Source organism: Patiria miniata, unplaced genomic scaffold (assembly GCF_015706575.1).
Source record: "Patiria miniata isolate m_02_andy unplaced genomic scaffold, ASM1570657v1 HiC_scaffold_20, whole genome shotgun sequence".
NCBI lineage: Eukaryota > Metazoa > Echinodermata > Asteroidea > Valvatida > Asterinidae > Patiria > Patiria miniata.
In genome coordinates this window covers 35,668,286-35,691,212 of record NW_024037059.1, presented here as the reverse complement: position 1 = coordinate 35,691,212, position 22,927 = coordinate 35,668,286, and the positions used below count along the sequence as shown (strand labels likewise).

At 40.7% G+C, this 22,927-nt stretch overlaps 2 protein-coding genes across 6 annotated transcripts; one reads left to right on the top strand and one right to left on the bottom strand.

Moving 5' to 3' along the window:
* Positions 1 to 204: 204 nt before the first annotated feature.
* On the top strand, positions 205 to 17,661 carry LOC119728861 (monocarboxylate transporter 13-like). Of its 2 annotated transcripts, none has more exons than XM_038201292.1 (6): positions 205 to 564; positions 1,666 to 1,962; positions 2,201 to 2,526; positions 4,563 to 4,791; positions 5,826 to 5,969; positions 17,373 to 17,661. In XM_038201292.1, exons 1-6 carry the CDS (start codon positions 417 to 419, stop codon positions 17,375 to 17,377), a joined length of 1,149 nt encoding a protein of 382 aa, XP_038057220.1. In that variant the 5' UTR covers positions 205 to 416; the 3' UTR covers positions 17,378 to 17,661. The 2 variants fall into 2 exon arrangements, with proteins under 2 accessions (XP_038057220.1, XP_038057219.1); XM_038201291.1 differs by lacking the exon at positions 17,373 to 17,661 and adding an exon at positions 7,043 to 7,503 and having other exon boundaries at positions 207 to 564.
* Positions 14,883 to 22,927, bottom strand: LOC119728860 (choline dehydrogenase, mitochondrial-like). 4 transcript variants are annotated; one of them, XM_038201287.1, is made up of 2 exons: positions 22,830 to 22,927; positions 14,883 to 16,705 (listed from the first exon to the last, which is right to left on the bottom strand). In XM_038201287.1, the coding sequence occupies exon 2, from the start codon at positions 16,683 to 16,685 to the stop codon at positions 14,886 to 14,888; it is 1,800 nt and encodes a 599-aa protein (XP_038057215.1). In that variant the 5' UTR covers positions 16,686 to 16,705; positions 22,830 to 22,927; the 3' UTR covers positions 14,883 to 14,885. The 4 variants fall into 4 exon arrangements, with proteins under 4 accessions (XP_038057215.1, XP_038057217.1, XP_038057218.1 ...); XM_038201289.1 differs by having other exon boundaries at positions 14,883 to 16,701; positions 22,830 to 22,914; XM_038201290.1 differs by lacking the exon at positions 22,830 to 22,927 and adding an exon at positions 20,418 to 20,435.

Genomic DNA, 22,927 nt, shown 5'->3' with positions numbered 1-22,927 from the left:
CCCGGGCGAATTAGTAATCCGTCCGGGCGAAATAGTAATTCGCCCGGGCAAATTAGTAATCCGCCCAAGCGAAATAGTAATCCGTCCGGGCGAAATAGTAATCCGCCCGGGCGAAATAGTAATTCGCCCGGGCGAATTAGTAATCCGCCCGGGCGAAATAGAGGGCCGGACATTTTTTTTTGGTCATGTCCTAAATACACTTCCGTAAAAACGTTATGTTGTCATCGCGTGTAATATTGTATACATGTTCACATAGTGGATAGGTATTTCAGTTTGATTTCAGGCTCCTTATGTGGAAGAAGAGGACAGCTTCTAGTTGAAATCTACGTGTTACCAGAACAGTTTGAGTTGGCTGGGAACTCTTTGCGACTCACGTGAGACGGCTGCAAAAGTGACGTGGCTAAAGAGAGGAAAAAATGACCTTATTTCTGACGAAATATCGAGGATGGTTCATGGTCGGTGTGGTATTTGTAGAGTTGTTTATTGTGTGCGGACCGACATTCAACTACAGTATTGTTTTTGTGAGCCTCCAGGATGAGTTTAATGCAGGAGCAGCGTTGACAGGTATGCATAAAATATTGGTGTCTTTTATCAATATGGCTGCTTTTAGAACAGTTTTACAGGCTAGAGGACAACATTTTGATTTAACGGGGAAAAAATCCACAAATGCCAATTCTTGTCATTTGAAAAAAAGGGGTTACACACTGTCATTGTATGTAGGCCTATGTACATGTAAGCATGAACTGTATGTTTTATTTCATGGATTATGCTTACGTCATACCAAAGAATGCTTGGACACAGTAAAAGATGGCGGCTCATTTCCTCTAATGTAATTCCAAATCATTGTCAAGCATTTCTCGATATTGCAATCAGAACCTTGATTTTATGTAACCATGTGAACCGAGTCACACATTGTTATCTAAATATGCCAACTACACAACTCCTTGCAAGAACTGTAAATGGCGCTGTCTGACTTCTCGAAGTTCCCTAGTACCCAACATTGACGTCTGTACTAATAATAATTATTGGACTGGCTGCTACACGCTAATTGGCAAATTCGCCTGGAAGCGGCTGATCCGCCATCTTGGATCCCCCAAACGTCACACCGTAGCGGGACTTTATCTATACATCGTTAATTAGACTGCAGTGGAAATTTCTTTTGAAATACAACTTTCTTTCTTTTTTTAGTAAAAACAACAATTCCCATAACAATCAATTATTCTCTGGATGTTGGCCAGTGCTAATATGATCGATACAATCTCAAAAGCCGGTAATACAATACAATTCTTTACCCCTAAAATACTCGCGTTTACTGCGCGTGGTCACTGAGTTACCCAAGATGGCGGCTGGCTATACTTCAATGCTTGGGCATTGTCGGCCAATCCCCATCGGGCAGGTACCGGTAACTGCCAATCACTTCCACAAAATTATCTGAAGTTCAAGGCGCGGATCCCCCCCCCCCCCCCCCCCCCCCCCCTATTGATTTTACGGCGCTGGCCAAGCGTCCGGAGCAAAATAACCTGTCTACATTTCAGCATTTTTATGCTGATGAAACAACCCCTGCAAAAATTCCTGGATCCGCCCCTGAGTTCATATCGAATTTCTAAATAAGTGACTACAATGGAATAATACATCTTTAATAAGATGGTTAATCTTTTTTGTCAGGCTGGGTTGGGTCCCTTGCCAACGCAGTGATGGGCGCAGCAGCGCCTGTCTCCTCGCCGTTGATTCAGCGCTTCGGCCCCAGGGCGGTGACCGTGACTGGACTGGTGGTGTTCAGCGGTGGACTCGTGGCAACATCCTTCGTGCCCGCTCTGTCGTACGCCTACCTAACCTTCGGACTACTAGTCGGTCTGGGAGCGAATTTCGTTTTCCAGTCTGGGATCGAGCTGCTGTTCAACTGGTTCCCTGATGAAAACTGCTCCCGTGCTATCTCGCTGGCCTTGCTGGGAACTTCTTTCAGTGAGCATTAATAAGTGCCAAATAAAAAAAATTAAAAAAAAAAACATTTTCAAATTTACAACGAATTCGAGACGAATTGACATTTTTTTCGGGTACAAATGTTGACCTTTTCTTTGTCATGCCAAAATCAATGCTTTTCGAGTTAAAAGTGTAATTTGACCCAGAAAGTGTCGGGGACTTTTAAGGGTGAAGTTCTAAGTTTTGTTTTAATTATTTGTCTTCGCAAATTGCGAAACAGGTGTATTGTCGTTCGCACCTCTTCTCAATTCGCTCATCACGGCGTACCAGTGGCGCAACGCGCTGGGAATCATCGGCGGTGGAAGTGCCGTGTTGGGGCTCGTCTTCGGTGTTTTCATCTCAACTCCGGCGGAGGCCTCTCCGAGGGAGGATGGGCAGGAATCTCGCGGGGACGACGGGGCCGAGTCGCCGGCCAGCCAGGAGGGAGAGAACACGGGGACCGGTCGGCAAAGAATTGTCAGGATCTTGCTGAAGCTTGACACCTGGCTGTGGGGTCTGTGTCTACTTCTGGTCTATCTTGGCTGGACGTTCGTTACCGTGAATTATGTGAGTTGTTCGACTTGAGTCCGTAAAATATAAACGAACGTTTATTCTTTAGTGACCAGAACGTTTTTTCTTTAGTGACCAGATGGGCCAGAATATCGTCCTCAATGAATCATTTACTGACTGACTGAGTACAGCTCAACTAGAAAACGGAAAAGGCAAGGTATATTTCTCTTGGCGTATAGTGAGTTGCATGGAATTTTTCCAGCGCCCTCTATTGGCCGATACTGATATCTTGGTACAGCCTTTGAGAAATTAATACTGAATTAAGTTTATGATTTAAATCTGTAAAGGTATAGAGTATATCATTTGTCATTTTGTGCATTTGTTTCGTTTGAAGCAACACACCTGATCAAAAATCTCAAGAAGGACAACTATAAAACCTGATGAAGTTTTAGCTGAGTGATTGTTGTATATTCAGAGAAAACAATATTCTAGGATCTCTATTTCTATTCAAAAGTATGCCGAGTCCTGTTTTGAATTGCGCCCGAATTCAGCATCCGGGACACGTTCTCATTCAGCCGATTGCAGCTACGCGATGTCGCGCTTGAACCGACGAATTATAGCAACCGCGCGCGCTTGTGCGTCACGTCAACGCTGGCGCGCACCCATACACGGCTTCGCCGAATTAAAAACGAACTACTATCGCAGTCAGTAGCCGTGTCACGCACACAGCCCTGTTTGACCTCAGTTTCTCGTCCCGAGGTCAAGCACGCATAGCCCAAAAGCGTACACGAGATTTTACGAGATTTATTCGAGACTACAGAAAAAAAGTGCCTCGATACATGCACTGTTTGGCCAAGATGGCTAAATAAGTGAAAAGTTGAAATCGTGTGCTTTATTTTGATAACAAAAATAACTGCTTTTGACAAATATACAGTGTTGTTATGGCCTGTCAAACAAAATCATATTTTTTTATCAACAAAATCGAGGGCCGATAGTTTTTAGGTGTAAATTCGATTCTTTAAAAAGGCCGAAACAAATGGCAAGGCTTAGTAGATAGAGGAAAGTATACGCTTCATTTTCATGTGAAACACGTGCAGGAGACTTCTAATGTTTGGTCCAAATCGCCGGTTGAAAAATGAAGACTTTTGAGAGATTTCATGATTTGCAATCACAATGTACGCGTGTAAACGTACGCCGACGTACATGTACGTTGGCCTGAAAACATTGTGAATAGCACGCGCTATTCGCGCAATGAATGAATATGAATGAATATAAGCAGGCCATACTCAGCGCGAGCTCGACCAATCAGTGGGCGTATGGGTCACAAGGTCACACCGTGTTTGGGTTCCTCGCTCTATGCTTTACAATGGCGACGATCTTTTCGCGTTGTGAAAAATGGAAGTTGTTGGAACATTAGGTGTACATCGAATTCTTAAAATATTAACGACATCACGTTCACGAGATTTTTTGTAGATGAAGGTTCACTCTTTCGTTTGATTGCCTCCACATTTGGGAGACTTTCGTCGTTCTCGAAAAAAACCCGGAAATTTCAGTACCTAATTTTTAGTCGATTTGTCCGTGAAATAATATCGTCAAAATGCATCGAAATCCCTTTTTTGAGAAAAAAATACCTTGATAGATGTATGAAGGTCTTTAGGTCTTTAACTACCTAAAACAACTTTGTTTGTTTGGATCGGTTGTGTTTGCCATGAAAATTGCGAATTTTCTGAAGCCCTTTTTACGGCCATGGTTCGCTGGCCTCGCGTTGCTATCAGTTGTGTGGACGAGAAAATTGAGCAGCTACGCGTGACACGGTAACTGACTGTAACGGAAATTTCCAAAAATGCGTCTACGCATCTTTGGAAATGACCTTTTATTATTTTCTTCACAATGACATCGACAGCATGCCAGAAAAAAAAATAATGTCACAGGGAGTTTAGTACCATTGCTATATTTAAACCAAGTATGCTTTTGAACAACAACTTCGTCATTGACTTTTTGGATAGCTGCAAATGATTTACTCTACTTTAAGACTACAAGAAGTTGCGCGTTTGGCAATTCTGTTTTCCGTTCTGTTTTGTTTTGACATTCAGGCCAGTTTTTTGGAGCATGATCTACTCTTCACAAAAGACCAAGTGACCATCGCCATCATGCTCTTCGCAGTGGGTGATATCGTGGGCAAGATTCTACTCTCAGCCATCGGAGATCACCTCCCATGTTTGAAGCTGTATGTCGTGGTGGTCTCGTCCGTTCTCGGCGCACTTGTCTCTTGGTTGATGACCAAACTGCATACAGTTCCCCTGGTGTATACTGTTTCACTGTGTAAGTATGAACCGCGTCGATCAATAATGTGACACCCGGGGTAGGAGTCAATATAATAAAAGGGATACAGGAAACGGCCTGTAGCTTCTTTCAAATGATTTATTTCATTCCTGAAATGAGAGATGTCATGAGCTGGTGTCTCCTCGAATACAGATGTGAGAGTGCAAATTACTCATTATGTTCATAAATAAAAAATTGTAAATAAAACTTGTCTCTGTTGCTAATAAATATTTATAAAGTAAATGTCAAACAATCGTTATTAATGTCAAAACTAACTGAAGCCCACGAAGTGTTTAGGAATGTAACCAAAATGGCGATTCGCGCCAAAACATCGGCAATTGCCGCCATCATTGCGGCTTAGTCCATTTTAACGAAAAAATACCCACAAAAATCGGACAAATAAAGTATCACAACTTCCACCTTAAAAGAATAACACTTGTGCTTCCTTACTGAATAACTAGAGAGAGGATTGAAGCAACAGTTTGTCGGCAAAATTGGGGTATAATTAAAATGTATAATTCTTAACAATCTTCGTCATCAAAATTACTCTAGGAACTTGAAACGAAACATTTCGTATCCAAAACAATGCATATTGAAACAGAAAACTGGCTCAGGATAATGTGAATCAACAGGTAAGGCAGAAATAAAATAGTCATAGCCCATAATGTCCATCGGCGCGCTTTGCATGCAACGTTTGACCAGCGAGGAAGGCAGTTGCAGCTGGCGTGTGCAAAACTTGATCGGCGAGTTCCGAATATTCGAAGATTCGGTCAAGTGCAATTTTAAAATAATCGCAACACAAAATTATTCGAAAATGAACAGCCCTACAATTCAGTCACCATAATAGTCATCACGAAGCAGCACACCACGGGTCATCAGTCGCCACAAGATATTCCAGTCTCGACCCTGAACGGTCACAAGCTAAGTTCAAATGAACTCAGTGAAAACGGACTTTGTCATTGTTCGTCCCCTGTTTTCAGACCTATCAACCGACTTGCGATCTGGATTAAAACTAATTTGTTTTCATCTCACAGTTATGGGCTCCATTCGTTCCGGATCGTACGCTATGCCCTTCCCAGCTACAATGGAAATATTTGGCGAGTATGGATCGCATATCGTCACTACTTTATCCATGATGCCTTATGGTATAGGAATCTTAATAGGTGCACCAATATCAGGTAAGGCTATTATATAGTTGCTAGCAAAAATGGGTTTATACATGTAAAATTAGTTCGGTGTTAATTGACATGACAGAAACAAAGTCTGATGGTTCCCTGGCCAGACGATCCTAGCTGACGTCTCACAATATATAGGGCAGGTACTTAAACGTCACATTCAAAAATAGAACATGAGGCAGCAAAGCCCTGCCCACGTCCGGAAAATACTTGAGGCACAGCCTCTATAAATAAGGGAATCAATATGTTTGGCCGGTTTGACAAAAGTACGGTTAAAACCGGCTATAGGGGCCTGCAGGACGCGGATAATGGCTCGAGCGGAATCCGGCCAAGCACAATATTCTTCATTCCCATGCATTCATCAATACCGTTCGGTCAAAAAGGCCAAACAAGTCAAAAATTCCGTAATATTTTGTTCAACAATATTACCTCATGTTTTGTGAAACGCCCCTCTGGCCAAGTGGTATGCATCTCGCGCGCGTACGGTGCTAAACATTTCCTTTTATGAACTCTGGCGCAGCGCACTGCGCGATATTAAGTGAATTTATCAGCGGTTTGAAACCACCCACGCGACGGGCTCTCGACCAATAGGAATAGCTAAATTTTCTCAGGTATTTATGAATGGAGATTAAATACAGGTAATGAGAATAAACCCTTGCTTTGAAATTCTTTAACACAAGCCTTGATTTTTTGATAACGAGCATGACAGGGAATTTTGTTCGTGAATACAGTCAAAACCGGAAATACCCGAGCTGTAGCGACCATATCCGCGTGTCATCGAAAAAATACTCGATCAACTTCGGACACTTTCGGAAACAGGCAGGATCAGCGTCATGTTTGAGACCAGACTAAGCAAAAAAGGACTATAAACCCGTTTAACGGTTTAATCTACGATCAGTGAAATTCCGAAATTTGACTGAATTTTTTTCTCAATTTTGAAATGATCGATACAACGAATCAATTCAATCTAAGAACATAATTCCTATACTTGTCACTGTAGTTGATATCTAGTCGCTGTATTTGGTGTCTCCAATTTTTATTAAACAAAACACGCACATTTATTATTCTTTTGTTAGGTGGCCTTTACGACTTGACAGGAGACTACACACTCAGCTTGCTCGTCATTGTTGCTATATTCGTTTGCTCAGCAATCGTCGCGTTGATGATACCAATCAGGACCCGAATTCACTCATCGAACTACAGGTTTTCGTTCAGACCAACGTCTACTAAATCTAAAGAGATTTCAGTAGCGTATCTACACTCGACTTCCCAGTTCACGGCTCAACCCAGATTATGACACGTGCCCAACATTTGGGGTGCGTTCGAGCGTGTTCCTCCTGTAATTCCCTGGGGGAACTTAACAACCGCGCGCCCGCACACGGGACGCGAGCGCGAAGGCGACAAATGTTAGAAATAGGCCACTTTTTTGAAAAGATCTGATCGTGACAGATCAACCACTTATGCTAATATTTTCGTTCGTTCTCCCTCAGACAGTTTGATTTTGTACATTATTGTATCATATAAATTTGATGTTTTTTTTAAATTTAATTTGTCCCCGGCATTTAGTGAAAATTTAAAAGAAAAGGGTTTCCCCGTGTATATACCCCCGCGTTCTACGCACAGAATGTGCCTGGAAATATCTTCCAATCATACTGCATGTTTTCTCCAAACTCAGCAGTCGCTGTGTCAAAACATTCCGTTTGTGCGGTGATACACATTACCAACTCTTGCCTATCGCTGTTCCAAAATACATTGCGATTGGTCAATGTTAACCACCGGCATTTGGAAAATTACTATTTCTTGTCTAATCAAAACTTCTACAACTACGTATATTGATCACACACGTTTGTGGCCGTGTGTGGAGGGGCGCCCTGTGAGCGCACATGCATTGGGAAAAAAATGTACTTTCTGTGTGCATGTATTTTATGTGGGAAATTTAGTTATACAATTTTGTGCAGGACAAATTCATATGCTGTCGTGCCGTTCATGTGCTCAGGAGTGTACTCGTGGTAACACGCTCGAACGCACCCAAGGTGACAGCAGATTTGTCGCGTGCCCACGTGCTCTTGCAAATAGCTTGATAAGGAACTGTAATTAAACTTAGCTAGGTTCATATTAACTAACGACTTCAGAGGCCCGACGTTGGATGCATCGCTGGATATAGCCGAGCGCATCACATAACTTAGTCAGTGACTGAGTATCACTCGTTAACTCCACGAATTATGGATCTATAAAACCTGGACAAGCTTGCGCGTATCGCGTAACATAAGAATGCGTGACCACATCGGTTGCTGTTGACGCGACAACGGGTGAATGACCGAAGACCCCATATAGAAAGCGCCCGCTGGTTGGTCAAAATCTTGAGGTCAAGATGCGGTTGTCTTGCATAATTAATCAGCGAATCTGCTCGCATATTATATAGACTACACATAAGGCACAACAGGGAGAAATGGTCCAAGAAATTTTGCGGCTATACGTTTGACAATAGAGTAAGTGGTTTGTTCAAACGTTCGTTCATCATCATTTTAGTGCGCAGTAACAAATCACTTATAGTAGTCGACCAATGGTCCTTGAACGAACGTGCTCTTTAACTGTAGGCCTATACGGTGAGGACGTAGCATCAGGGAACAAGTTTATGTTCGCCATCTCACAAAACAAATGAACGGAAACCAGAACAGAAGTAGGCTTAAAGAGAATCATGCCGAAACTAACATGTAGAATGGGCTACAAGATATATCTTATTATTTCATGATGAATATAATTATAATAGCGCCTGAAAGTAAAAGGTCACGCGGCGATCGAGCTTCCCTTTTCTTGATTATTTGTTCAAAGAATGTTCTCTAACCGTAATCTCACCAGGAAACATTCATATTGAAATGTTGTCTTGGGATTCCTCATAGCTCAAGAAACAATGAGGAGAAATCACTTGGAGATGGGTCAAACGATTTTCCTTATACGTACGACCTTTCACATCCAGCATTTTCGTTATGTCTCCTTGTTTGTTCACGTTCGCCTTAACATCGCGTAAAAAATGCATAACGACGCGAAGATTTACCTATTAGGCCATCAGCCTCAGTCCAAAATTTTGGCCACCGGTATCAAATGAGGGGAATAATCGTCATAGCGATTTTTGGCAAGGTATACACCTCCAGAGTTTGAAAATATGTGATAGCATTGCAGCGGTGTTAGTGTATATCACCCTTTTTAACAAAATGTCCATCAAAATGCTTGTTACCACTCTATGGGCGGTATACCTTGCGCATGCGCACTATAATTATTTATGCCCTGATTTGATACTGGCCAATTACCCCCAGGCTGATGGCCTATATACCTTCAGCCGATGGATTATAGATAGCCGAGGCCGAGCTGACTTGGATACCAGCGGTCGTTTTTGATTTTTTTTTGTAAATGCGAATGAGCCCTTGTAGTTTATTTTTACAAAAAAAAAATCAGAAAAGACATTTTAGTCTCCTATTTAAGTTTTATAGGACCACAAAATCATTTCAGAAATTTAACGAGTTCCACTAGTCCACATATATTTGAGATTTTCAGATGAGAGGTCAATAATAATTGTTGGCACTTTTCTCATTCACTTCAGGCGATTTTTCAGTTTCCATAAATTGAGACACTAGTAATTAACCACAAAGGCCTTTTTTCGAGGATGATTTTCTTAACCCTAAAAAGGGCCGGGTTATTTTAACCATCTCCCCCGCCCCCTAAGATCTCGGCCATCGAGTGACGAAAAAATATGAAACTCGGTACGTGCATAACAACTTGTCATGAACGTACCCAAGAAATTTAATGACTATAGGTCAAAAGGTTTTTAGAATTATGTCTTATGGTAATTCTGGTTTGTGTAGGCCTTACACTATGGGGAAAATAGTTTTCACGGTGCGTAGCGCCGGAATTTTTTTCCCTTTTTATGTTTTATGTATGAATTTTATGTTTCTGGTGTCGAAAGATGTGCAAGACTCGAGGCTAAAAAGTCAGAACAGCTCGGGTCGCTAATTTTTTTTTAAAGTTATCGCAGGCAAAGTTGAAGGGGGGGATTCCGCCTCGGCCCTTTGAGGGTCCAGAAATCAATGTACCAAAAATAATTGGACATTTTTAGAGTTTTGGGATGTTAATTTTCCTTTTCAATGGTTCCGGAAGCGCGCCACCAGGGTGACCTTTCAGGCTCTGTTGATGCGTTTACGATTTCCTGTTTCGTTTTCTGTTTGCACTTTTTTTTGGGGGGGGGGGGGATGTGGGGGCGGCTAAGTGGAAAATAGGCACTCTCTTTTTGAATTAGATGTGTAAGCACACTGCAAAAACTGCAGTGTTAAATTTACACTATCGGTATCTTTATAGGACCATCTGGTGTTCAGTTTTACTGGTGTTGTCCTATATAGATACCGAATGGTGTTAAATTAACGCTACAGTTTTTGCAGTGCATGCAGGATAAACTAAGACAATTTAGGTCAACATGTTTGACCTTTTTGTACTGGGGGGGGGGGGGCCTAAGTGGGAAATCTGCACTCTTTTTTGCATGCGATGTGTATGCATGCAGGATAAACCAGGGCAATTAGGTCAACATTTGTTATCCTGGTATCTTGGCTTCAGCACTCTCACACAAATACATTTCAATTAAAGCGAAATGTGGTTTTCCGTAATTGTCAAGTCAGCTTTTGTTTTTAATAACGCTGCATAGTTTGTGCAAGGGCACATTGAAATTCGAAAGCATCTCAAATCATTTAATATATAATACCTATCAATATAGCATTGTTCTCTACACCAATTATCCAAAATTTAACACCATGCTCAATAAAATTATTATAACAAAGTTTAACACTTGAGAAAAATAAACAATGCCTTGCAAAATTCTTTATAAAAAAAGAGTTTGAATTAACAAGGCACAAAGCTGCAATTCGAAATCGACTCCAGTTCCCACACACACAAAAGGCCACAACACACATTAATTTCATATTTCAGAGAATACTGAGTACTTCACATGCGGCATTGTACACAGCCATACCAAGTTCTTGGTATTGTACATGTATCAACATTGTCTTGAAAATTAATACAATGTATACTTATCAATTAATGCCGAATAGCCCATTACGGTAATGCCAAGTTGAAATATACTGTGGACTTCAGATAAACTCTTAGTCCATGTCAGGAGTTGAAATTCAGTAGATACACAGTACTCAGTCTTTATTATGTTGACCTGCTAATACATATACATGTAATGTTACATTTGCAAATCTTATGGCTCATTAAATTCACTCTATATACAAGATGATAATTTCGTTAAAGGAATGTAAATGTTTTGTAACTTTAATAACAGTAATCCATTACAAAAATATCCCTTTGTTCCTTTCCCTGCCTAATTACCACCTTATGTTACCCCCCCCCCAAAAAAATCTCTAACTCTTTATCCACTGCTGCACTAGTTTGTTCCTCCCCCAGCATCATCCTTCTCTTCACACCCGATTTGATCTTTATCCACCACAACCCCCCTCTCCATTCCCTTTGATCTTCATCCACCACCACACTCCTCTAGCTGTTCCTTTCCCTGCCCCCATCTTCTCGCCTCATCCCCTTTGATCTTCAACCACCACATCCTCTGTTCTTTTCCCTGCCCTCATCCCATCTCTCCATTCCCTTTCAGCTTCACCCGCTACCACACTCCTTTGTCCTTCCCCTGTCCCCATCCCCTCTCTTCTATCCCTTCGTTCTTCACTCTCTGCCACACTCCTTTGTTACTTCCCCTGTCAAATTCCTCCTTTGTGTTTTTCCTTATACACCCATGCATGCATGTGTGTCCCCTACTTGTTTTAGGGCTGTCCCAAATATACCGAATATTCGATCATCAACCGAATATTCGAAAAGCTTTTTGCTGGTTTGAATATTTGAAATGAGAAAACTATGCACGTGTGCACTTGACTGTGGTGTCATTTTAATCGTCAAGTTGCATTGTGATTGTGAGACGATACTTTTTTGTTGACTATAACTTTCTTGTTGACACCAATTTATTGGTCCCATTCCTTTTAGCTGGGTAAAATCCCTGGACACTGATACATTACCTACTGCAATAGCGAAATACTCCAGCGGCCCATAATAGCCATCGCTGCATACAAATTTTAACCGGCGCGCTTTGTATGCAACCAGCAAGGAAGGCAGCTTTAGCTGGCGTGTGTAAAACTCGATCGGCAAGTTTTTGAATATTCGAATATCGGTTAAGTGCAGTTTCGGATAATTGAATACTAAATTATTCGATACTGGACAGCCCCTTGTTCCTTTCTGTAATACTGTAATTATGCCTTTGACAAATGTCCTGCTGAGTGCTTAGATCCGAAACATTAGACCTCCATTTTTTTAAAGATTTGTATGAATATTTCAGGTCAATCCAGTAATTAAGCAGTTACATGAAGTAGCAGTTTTATTCATTTCCAACAAACGGGAGATGAGAGTTCAATAATCTGAGATTAGAGTAAAATATTTAGAGAAAATGTATAAAGGCAATTGTCATAAACATTAGGAAAAATACCAATTTTTGTCATAAATGCAATAAGAATACAAATTGTTAGAAAAAAAGTTTCTCAATTTTTGATGCAGCTTTAAAAGCACTTTCAATTGGAGATTTCAGTAGCAATCATGCGAATACAATTAAGCATTTTTTTAAAAAAATAAACAAATCACACCCAAGTAACATGTACATTGTACATTTTTTACTCTTACCAAGATATAAAGTTTTATATTTATAAAGTACAAATATGAGTATTCAAAGAAATGAAGTTCTTTCAAGTCGAGTTGTAAAACATAAGAATATGTACAAATACGTGAGTGTATTAATCAAAATTTGGAACACAATTTTGTTCTTGAGATGCTGTTAGCCTTATACATTCTCATAAGGCCGAGTCCGAATCTCTTTTCTAGGAGCTAGCTGTTGGGACGTCTAGGTCATTGACAATTTGAACACCTGTACTAATATGCTGACAACAAACCTAGCCGCACCAGTAGTTCTGGAAACCGATTTGGACACGACCTTATTCTGACATACATGTGTACCTTTGTATAAATACTGTAACTGTTATGGGGAAAGTACAACATTTGCTTTTGCCGCAATTTTCAGAAATAAATGGATTTGGAGGATTAGTATGTTATAGCAAATATTGTTAAAATGACTTGTTTCATGTTTTGGGCTTGTAGATGTTGGAAAAACCAAGAAAACCATTCATGTTCTTGTAGTCTGGTTCCCTGACCCCACTTAAGATGAAACGGAGCAATTTGTAGACTTTGGGGAATTGTAAGGTCAGAGAGTCAGTCTAGCAGGCTTGTACCCCTTCACAGGTGTGTAATCAATAGCAAAGAAAACATGGAATAACTAATTATGAAAAATTAGGAGCAGTTTTGAAAAAAAGCCAGTTTTCTCCAACACTGGTTGGCCGACCAGCGTTGGAAATATACCATTTTTCTTGAAAATCAGCACACCAGGAGCCACGATTTTACAGGATGCTTTAGACTCAAACCCTAACAATCCAGCAAGGTATTTTGTGATAATTTGATCATTTCGTTTTGTAGGCCTAATGTTTGCAAATGTTGTATCTTCCCTTTAAGGAATACTGTTGGAATCCTCTCGCACTCAAAATGAGAGAGAAGTGGATAGAGTTTGAGATTACCGAGTTTAAGATAACGTGTATGTGTATCAATTTGCATACAGGTATAATACATGTAGATCTCTCTCATAGGACATCATCTTCGTAAGAAAATTACAACTGCGTATCAGGTGCGGGTGCGCGCAGTGTGCAAAATGTTCTAAACATGCGCACATGTTGCTTGAAATTTCTTCGAAATACGGCACTGTCGTATGAAAATTTGACGCCCAAAATGCTGATGCACTCAGCCATCTGCAGGAAGTGACATCATTTGAGAGAGACCTATACTGTAAAACCAGACACCATATGGTAAAATACCAAGTTTGACTGGTTTACGAATATGGTACATTTACTTATTGAAATTGCGTGTAATGTATGCTGCATGAAGACATGTACACTTATTTATCATCTAAACATCAAATTTAGATTGTCAAAGCTGTTTAAAGGTCAAAATATTAAAATGATCTTTTCTAAAGCAATAAGGCCTACATTTTATTACAGAGGCATTTTTCAACAACTGTTGAATAAGTTTCAATTAAAACATCTTTGGGAATGAATTCACTTTTATTTACTGTCATGGGTTCCTTTTGAGGGGTAGGAGTTGTTAAGAGGTGGTGTTAGTCTTGATCCAAGACTTGATTTTGATGTTATGAGATGGAATTTTGCGTCGGGGTGATATAAATCAAATTAGGTTTTGCCCTTCACCGACGTTTTTAAACACTGTATACTCAGTGTGTTACCTCCCGAGTGAGAGTTGGAAAAAATCACTCGGGTGGACTCTAACTAGACATCTGCACTAGAAAGCAGGAGGTCGTGGGTTCAAGTCCCACCCGAGTGATTTTTTCCAACTTTCACTCGGGTGGTAACACACTGAGTATACAGTGTTTAAAAACGTCGGTGAAGGGCAAAACCTAATTTGATTTTGATGTTATTCCCCTAATACAACCGGTCACGTGTCTGATAAGCTTGGTAATGCCAATGCGACGGTAGAAGTCAACAAGATGAATCAAATCCAGTCTTCGAAACTTCGGCAAAGCTACCCAGACAATGCCGAGCATACCTCATGCCCTTGCATTTGCTTTAACAGTTGCCAGTAGATTGTACATGTATGTGCATGCTCCTGGGTAGTGCTGCTTAAGTTCCCAAAACTGGATTTGATTCCACTTGTTGATAGCGACCTCTACCGCTGCAGCAACATTGCCATGCTTGTCAGGGACCGGCTATATTTGGGGAATACAAATCAAACTCCAGTCTCAGATCAAGACAACGTTGGTGTTGAATATTAACGCTGAGTTTCCAAGGTTGCAGGCCGGTACACGGGTGCATCTGACTTGGGTAGTGGTTCCTTTCCTAGGATGATATCAGCTGCCTTCTCTGCAATCATGATGGTTGGAGCGTTGAGGTTTCCACTGGCAATGCTTGGCATGATGGACGCGTCGACCACTCTCAGATTCTCCACACCTAGTACTCTTGTCTGGCTATCCACGACGGTCATGGGATCCGAGGTGCTGCCCATTTTGCAAGTACAAGATGGGTGGTAGGCACTGTCTCCTGTCTTTCGCACAAACTCGTCAAGATCTTTGTCACTCTCAGCTGCAGCGCCTGGCTGGATTTCAGGACCTCGGAAGGGATCAAAGGCCTTCTGAGACATGATTTCACGGGCAAGACGAACACACTGTCTCATCTCCCAACGGTCGATCTCAGTCTCCAAGTAGTTGGGCTGGATGATCGGGTGCTCCTCAGGGTTGTTAGATCGTAGTTTGACGTAACCTTTACTTGTGGCCCGCATTGAGCCTACATGGACTTGGTAGGCATGGCAGTAGCCCATTATTCTTCCGTGGTCAATCACAACAGATGGGAGGAAATGGAACTGGATGTCTGGGTGTTCCACACCAGGTTGACTCCTTATGAAGCCGCCTGCTTCTAAATGGGGTGAGGCACCAAGACCACTTTGGAACAAGAACCAGCGCAAGCCGATGCGGATCATGTTGTGAGGAAACTTCCACTGTGCTGTGTAGAGCGTGATCGGCTGGGTGCACTGGTACTGCAAGTAGAGGTCCAAATGGTCTTGCAGATTCTGCCCAACTCCTGGAAGATGGGCTACAACAGGGATACTATGCTTACTGAGCTCATCTGCGTCACCAATACCTGACAGCATCAGCAGCTGGGGCGAGTTGATAGCACCACCGCACAAAATAACTTCCCGAGATGCTCGAGCTGTGGTCTTCTGTCCCTTCTGCAAGTACTCTACCCCTACGGCTTTGGTTCCTTCAAACAGCACCCGAGTTGTGAGAAGCTTTGAGGTGACTGTCAAATTCTTACGTTTCATAGCCGGACGGAGGTAAGCACTAGCTGCGCTCCAACGGAAGCCCTTATGGACACTGAGGTCCATGTAACCAAAGCCTTCTTGTTGATAGCCATTCATGTCATCTGTTGCTGGATAACCAGCCTGAACTCCTGCATCTATGAAAGCCTGATAAAGTGGATTATCAGATTTCCCACGGGAAACATGAAGGGGACCGTCTCCACCTCTGTACTCATTTGGCCCAAGTTCGTGGGTTTGTGCCCGACGGAAGTAGGGCAGGCAGTTTGCGTAGGACCAACCCTCAGCTCCTTCCTTCTCCCAGCGGTCTTGGTCAAGGGCGTGGCCCCTGACGTAACACATTGCATTGATGGAAGAGGACCCACCCCAGACACGCCCGCGAGGCCAGTACATCTCTCGGTTATTCATGTGGGGTACTGGCTCTGTGGTATAGAACCAGTTATAGGTGTCCGAAGTGAGTGGGTACATCAGGGCAGCCGGCATGTGGATCTTCCAAGAGTAGTCCTTGGGTCCCGCTTCTAGGAGTAAGACATTGTTGGTTGGCTCCGCGCTGAGTCTGTTGGCTAAGACGCACCCTGCCGACCCAGCACCCACGATGATATGGGTGTACTCATTCTGATCGGCCCGCAGCCTGCTTGTGGAATGAATGGCTTGATACCTTTGGAACCATGTTGCAGGGATGAGGACTTCATTGTGTTTCCATGGAGCCATCCTCCATCTTGGAAGATTCCTGAGAAGAGTAACCCTCGAGGTGTTCATGATTCACATAGATGACCTTGCTAGAAAAGAGATACAAATTCAGAATTTAAACTTTTAGATCCAAAGTTCCAAATGTTGTATTTGTATAACCTCGAAACTGGAACAATACGCTATCTGTTAGTATTGTACAAAGTCCTTTGCTGTAATCACTGTCTCCTGTCAAAATTCTCCTGTAAAACTTTGTACAAAAGCCATACCAATATTGTAATACTACAACCAATCTTACACATATCCAAATTACAGATCATGAGCTGAACATGCCCTTTACCAAATTTGCCCTAACTTACCACTGAAAAAAATGTCAGAGTTTCGCTTCCAACCACAAGCCAAAAAATTGCTTATACAGATGATGGCTATCAAAATTGCTTGTACATGTGTGGAAATGACTCAACTTGTCTGAAGAGCAAAAACCTCCAGGGTTGAAAACTCTATGGACAGTCTTCTACCACAGTCACTATTGCACAGTATGAGGTACACACTATATGTGACTACCTGCTGGTTGTGTAATGCCCAATATTCATGATGGAACTCTTGTAAAATCTGACCTTTGTCCACAAATGTCAACAATTTACCATTTAATCTGATTGGACGTTTAGCAAGCACACACTTGTTATCACTGTATATGTAACTTTATTTTTAAACACTGTAATCCTTTTATTCACTATATATTCACTCATGCCATATTAGAATAACCACTGAAATGGAAATTAGGGAGCAAAACATCCGTTCATGTCATGGTTGACAGAATTGTTGGGATGAGCCGAATCATCAGTGACATTGAGTGCAACGAAACCCATCAAAAGGCCCATGTTTTAAGCTGCGGCTGCATGAACAGCTCTAGAAGTACCGGCGCTCGTGTCTCTCTGTTGGTTGGTTGGTTAGTAACAAACTTCACCACATGCCCTTTTTGGCAATCAATCACCTTGTCCCTTCGGCCCTCGCAACAACACGTGCTTCAGGTCTCCACTGACTGCAGAGCTACCAATTTATTGCAGTCATGGAAAATGGGGCAGCAGGGCACTCATTTCGCATTGGGGCTAGCACTGTACTGCACACAAATTGGGTGTTGGCCATGCTGTAAAACAATCGCACTAACTGACGTCCCACAAAATAATGTGAATCCTTTTCAGTTGACAGTCACGACCACATGAGTTGTTGTGTATATAAGAACAGACTATTACATCATGTACATGACTGAATACAGGCTACAGCAGGTTTAGTGTTGGGCCGCAGCTTCCGACATCATTTCGAGTTTGTTTTAAAAATCAATCAGTAAAATACACCTTTGTGTCACATTTTAATATTCTGCCATTTCAAGGTGTTTAAAAAAAAAATCTGTCTTAATTAGACAGAAATGTCTTTCATTAGACAGAAATTTCAGTGTTACATCTGGTTCGCCACAAAATGTTGCCAGAATGTTGGAGTTTTGCCGTGGTGAATTTTCTATTTTTTTTTTAAATGTGGTTTCAGTACACGACACTACGTCAATGAACAAACTTCACAATAACATGTTATCTCCCTGAAATCTATTCTTTTTTATCAATACTGCAAACAACCTTTGTCGATTTATAACCGCAAATCAGTCTAGCTAAACAGTCGACCCACTTATCTGAAGCGCTTGCAGGGTGGTCTTACACACTACATGTACACATACATTTATATATACAATATTGGACTTTTATTGCAAATTTTATGTGCCTCCGCCTTTTATTGTTAAACAGTCACTTTATCCAAAAGTAGCGCTTTCAGAGTAAATGTACGTGAACTTAAAATTCTGAAATAAACTACATGGTGTAGGCAACTAGACAATCACGCTCTGACAACTGTAATGCATTTATTTTTCTTTCCCATGCCTCATGAATTTAAAATGGTCCAAAATTGTAGAAATAACGTGACACATAAACAAGGCAATGTCTGCCAAACCAAATATGCGTTGATACATCACACAGTCTTGACATTCACAATAGAGTGTACATGTATGCAGCTGTCACTAGATGAAAGAAACAAAAGAAATTCTACAAAAATGAACACACAAAAAATCAATTCAAAAAGTGGCCTTACCTTTTTCCATTGTTAAAATATTTGTAAGGGGGTCAGGGTTGTTCAATTTGTGGCTATTTTCATGTCAATTCACAACTTTTCTCAATAAGCTACGTTACTTACAAAACACACTAAATAAAATCCTGACCTCCCTTTTTTTTTTTACATATTCAAATTAAATAGACTGATTACTAAAGTATAAAACTGACTGGTGAGACTTTTTATTTCAAATTATGTGCTAGTCACAGCAGAGCACTTCAGGTTTTTTTGTTTAATCCAAACCCCCTTGAGTGGTTTACTAAGGAACTACCTCACTCTTGCAAAATCTAACACCATGGTAAACTCAATACCCGAACTGTTGGACTCTGATTATGTTGTTATATCTTGTGACTCCATGTAAAGTATAACCGATTTACTAAAGTGCAGTCCTCAATCCAACAGAATCAAACAAAAAATGCAGTTGGATTTTGAAGGGTTGGAGTTCTTTAGGGTTAACTTTTATTTTGGTTTTTCTACTTTTTTAAAGTTCTTTTTCACTAAAAAAACACAAAAACCAACAAATTTGTACATATTAGGCAGGATCGCCAAACAACAAAGATTGCATTGATCTTTGAAAGCTGTTATATATATATACATGTATATATCAGGCATGCAACTGGGATATCACAAAAAAAGAGGAAATTCAAATTTTTCCCAGACTTTGTACATTGTTTTTCTATTTTCAATGGCACACATGGGAAGTAAAAAAAGAGGAAATCAGCTGATCCGAGGAAAAGTTGCATGCCTGATATATACTGCCTCGTGGGAAAAGGTTCACATGTACATGTAGCATGCATCAAAACAGATTTTACGACCTTGATGATATTGAACCGTTTATGTGATTGTACACGTATACGTAAATTTGATGTAAATGGCGAACCCATTTCGGTGCATTGTACAATGGAGTCATCTAGCCCAACGGTCGCGTTTAGTTGTGCATTGTCAATTGTTAAAAATATAAAGAAACCCTTCACAGCAGTTGTTAATGTGTGTCGTACCATCACCCGTACTGTCGCTGGATTTACCGGAGCATGTGCACATAATTGCTGGCATAAATTTCTCTGTGGATAACAAAGCCAGACTGGAAATATGCAAAGACAGTAGGGGCCTAACATTTGCTTGCCATTTTGTTCTAACTAAATTTGTGTTTTTGTTATTTGTTTTGTTTTGTTTTTGTGTGTGGGGGTGTTTTTGTTCTTGTTTTGTTTTGATTTAGTTTGTTTTGTTTTGTTTTGTTTGTTGTTGTTATTGTTGTTGTTGTTTTGTTTTTTGTTTTTCATTTATATATTTATATTTACATTGAATACTATTTAATTTTTGTGTAGACATTTCGAGCATGGGTTGGCAGGCCTTAGGGCTACAGTGTTTTAGTACACTTTTGTTTACCCTGGCCGGCTTGGAATGTTATATTGTTTTTGTTTTCTGTCCCTCTATCTCCTCTCCCCTGTCAAACTGTCCACCCTCCCTTCCCTCCCCCCTACCCCGACCCATTCCTACTCGCATTCTTCAGTCTTGTCTGGTCTTACTTTGCAATTTCCAATTTTTGTTTACTTTTTAATTTTTATGTGCTTTGTCATTGTACTTTTGTTCATTTGTTGGCCGAATAAATAATAATAATAATAATAATATATTTTGGGCGCAATTGGTAGTCACCTGTGCTATCGCCAAATCGCACCTGGCAATTGGTCGATCATGCTGCAATAGGTCGATGGTGCCGCCATTTCACATGTTTTCTTTTCCTGATTTATGGTTCTGGAGGATTGTTTTTTTAATAGGGAAGTAAAGTATGAGATTTCCAACAGCATATTGACCAAATTGTGCAAATTTCTTCGCAATTGGTAAATCACGCAAATCCGCTGATCACGCCCAATGTACATTAGATAAACTTGAAACATAAGGTGTGGGTGGGGTCATATTAAAGCCAGTTTATTTGTAGTCCAAGTAACTGGGGAGCTAGAAGGAGAACTCATTTTCCCCAAAATTTTGACTTTGGTCGGTCGTAATAGCTAATGTAAAGAGCTCTAGCGCACCAGTTACTGGGTCTAGTTCATTTACACAAGGTTGATTTTTTTTCCCAGTTTTGATTTAATGTTTGCTTTTTGGGGATATCTAAAATTCACACTTTCCACAGGATTTTGCTTTTGTTTTACCCTCCCACAAAAATACAACAAGTATAAACTTAAAGGGAATGTACATCATTGGCTTTTGCTGTAATTTTCAGAAATGAACTATTTGAGGGGTTAGTGTAATACATGTAGATCAAATATTGTTACACTGACATTTTTGAAGTTTTGTGTTCGAAAAGGTTGGAAAAACCAAGAAAAACAAAAATGTTCAAGTAGTCTGGTTCCCTGACTCCACAAAAGATAAAATGGATCAATTTATAGATGATGGAAAATTGTAAGGCAAGGGAACCAGTCTAGCTGGCCTGCACCCGTTCATGAACATGTAACCAACAGCAAACAAAATTTGGACTGAAAAAAATGGTAAATTTGGAGCAGTAGTTGAAAAATAGTTAGGTTTTTCCAACGCTGGTCGGCCGACCACTGTTGGAAATGTTTACAAAAATACCATTTTCTTGAAAATGACTAATTCACACCAGGTGCCATAATTTTACAAGATGCTTGAGACTGTCATTTACCAACATCCTAGTTAGGTATTTCGTAAAAACTTGGTAGTTTTATTTTTCGATGTTTGCAAATGTTGTATATTCCCTTTAAGTTCTGTACACTTACCATCTGCAGTAAAAAAAAAGAGAGTCTAAGTTGTGATTGCACACATATTTACCGGCCTCTAAATGCATTAAAATAAGGCAGTGCTACTGGATATTTGGCTGGTTCCGGGTTCATTTTAGTAGGCTGAACATTATTTTCACAGGGGCTTGTAATTGTATTGTTGGGAAAAAATGTGGCAACTTGATGCCACTTTTTTCTTCATTTAGTTGATAAATTATCTCAATGAAGGTCAGTCATTGCAAAAATTATGATAAAACATAAATCTGGGACTGAAAGACATTTCCCATTTTGTTTAATAGGAAATACTTAAAACATTTTTCTTGACTCTCCAGATACACAACCGCTGAAGTGGTGTCAGGTTGCAATATTTTTTCCCAGAGGAATCAAAGATGACCTTCGGCAAAAGCAACTTAAATAGTCTATCCACTGCGTGCAGTGTTAGACCCGTAAATGTTGTTGACGCCACGTTTAATAAGGGGAACATTATAAGGGAACAAAAACCGCTTTTAAATTATGTGACCTACCAAGTACCAAACTAGTTGGCGACATTTAGAACATACAGCTTTGTCGGCAAAATTACCATATGCGAAGTTCACTAATTTTCCTCTGTATTGACTAACAAGCCCCCAGATAGCAATTTCATGTCATCAAAGTCAATTTGAGCAGTGAGAAAATACAAGCATTTTCTTAGAAAACACTTAGAATTTTTCAGTCCAATCTCATTCATAGGGTTTGTACACAGGGTGTTGAGTGAACTTCGTATATGGAAATCTTTCCAGCTTTGTCATATAAAGGGCAGGGTTTTAAATTTTTGAGGGAAATTTGGGGGTAAAATGACGATGAAAACAACAAAACGCAACTCGAAAATAAAGAAACTGTTCAAAAATTACCAAAAAAGTGTCATTCCATTCAGAGAAGTCTGCTTTACAAATGCTTTAGGTTGGCAATGTCATTTTTTAGGAATAAAAAAAATTTGATCGAAACAAAAACAGGGGCACACTACACTACACTACACCGTACACGATCGCCATGTAATCCACTCCCTAGGCCCTGCATCAGTGCATGCATCGTGCTAGACCCGTGAACGTGGCGTTGTTTACAAGCCACGTTCGCGTTCACGGGTCTAGCATCGTGCATGATAGCCTGCATACTGCAATGAATGCAAGCCAAAGCCCGCGCAAAAGTGTTGTTTCTGTTCTTTCTCTATCTTGTCAGTTGACCACTCTGGTACGTTCATCACTGAATAAGTCTCTACTTTAAAAGACAATTGAGCTTTTAAATGGGCATATTTTCAAAAGATTACTTTGAGAGGTTAAATTTTTATACTCACCACCAACTGACAAGATCGAAATTCGGCATATGGCAAAAAAACGGCGCGCTACATACGGCGGAGCGGCCAGCGCCACACGTTGCGGGGATTTGTTTTGT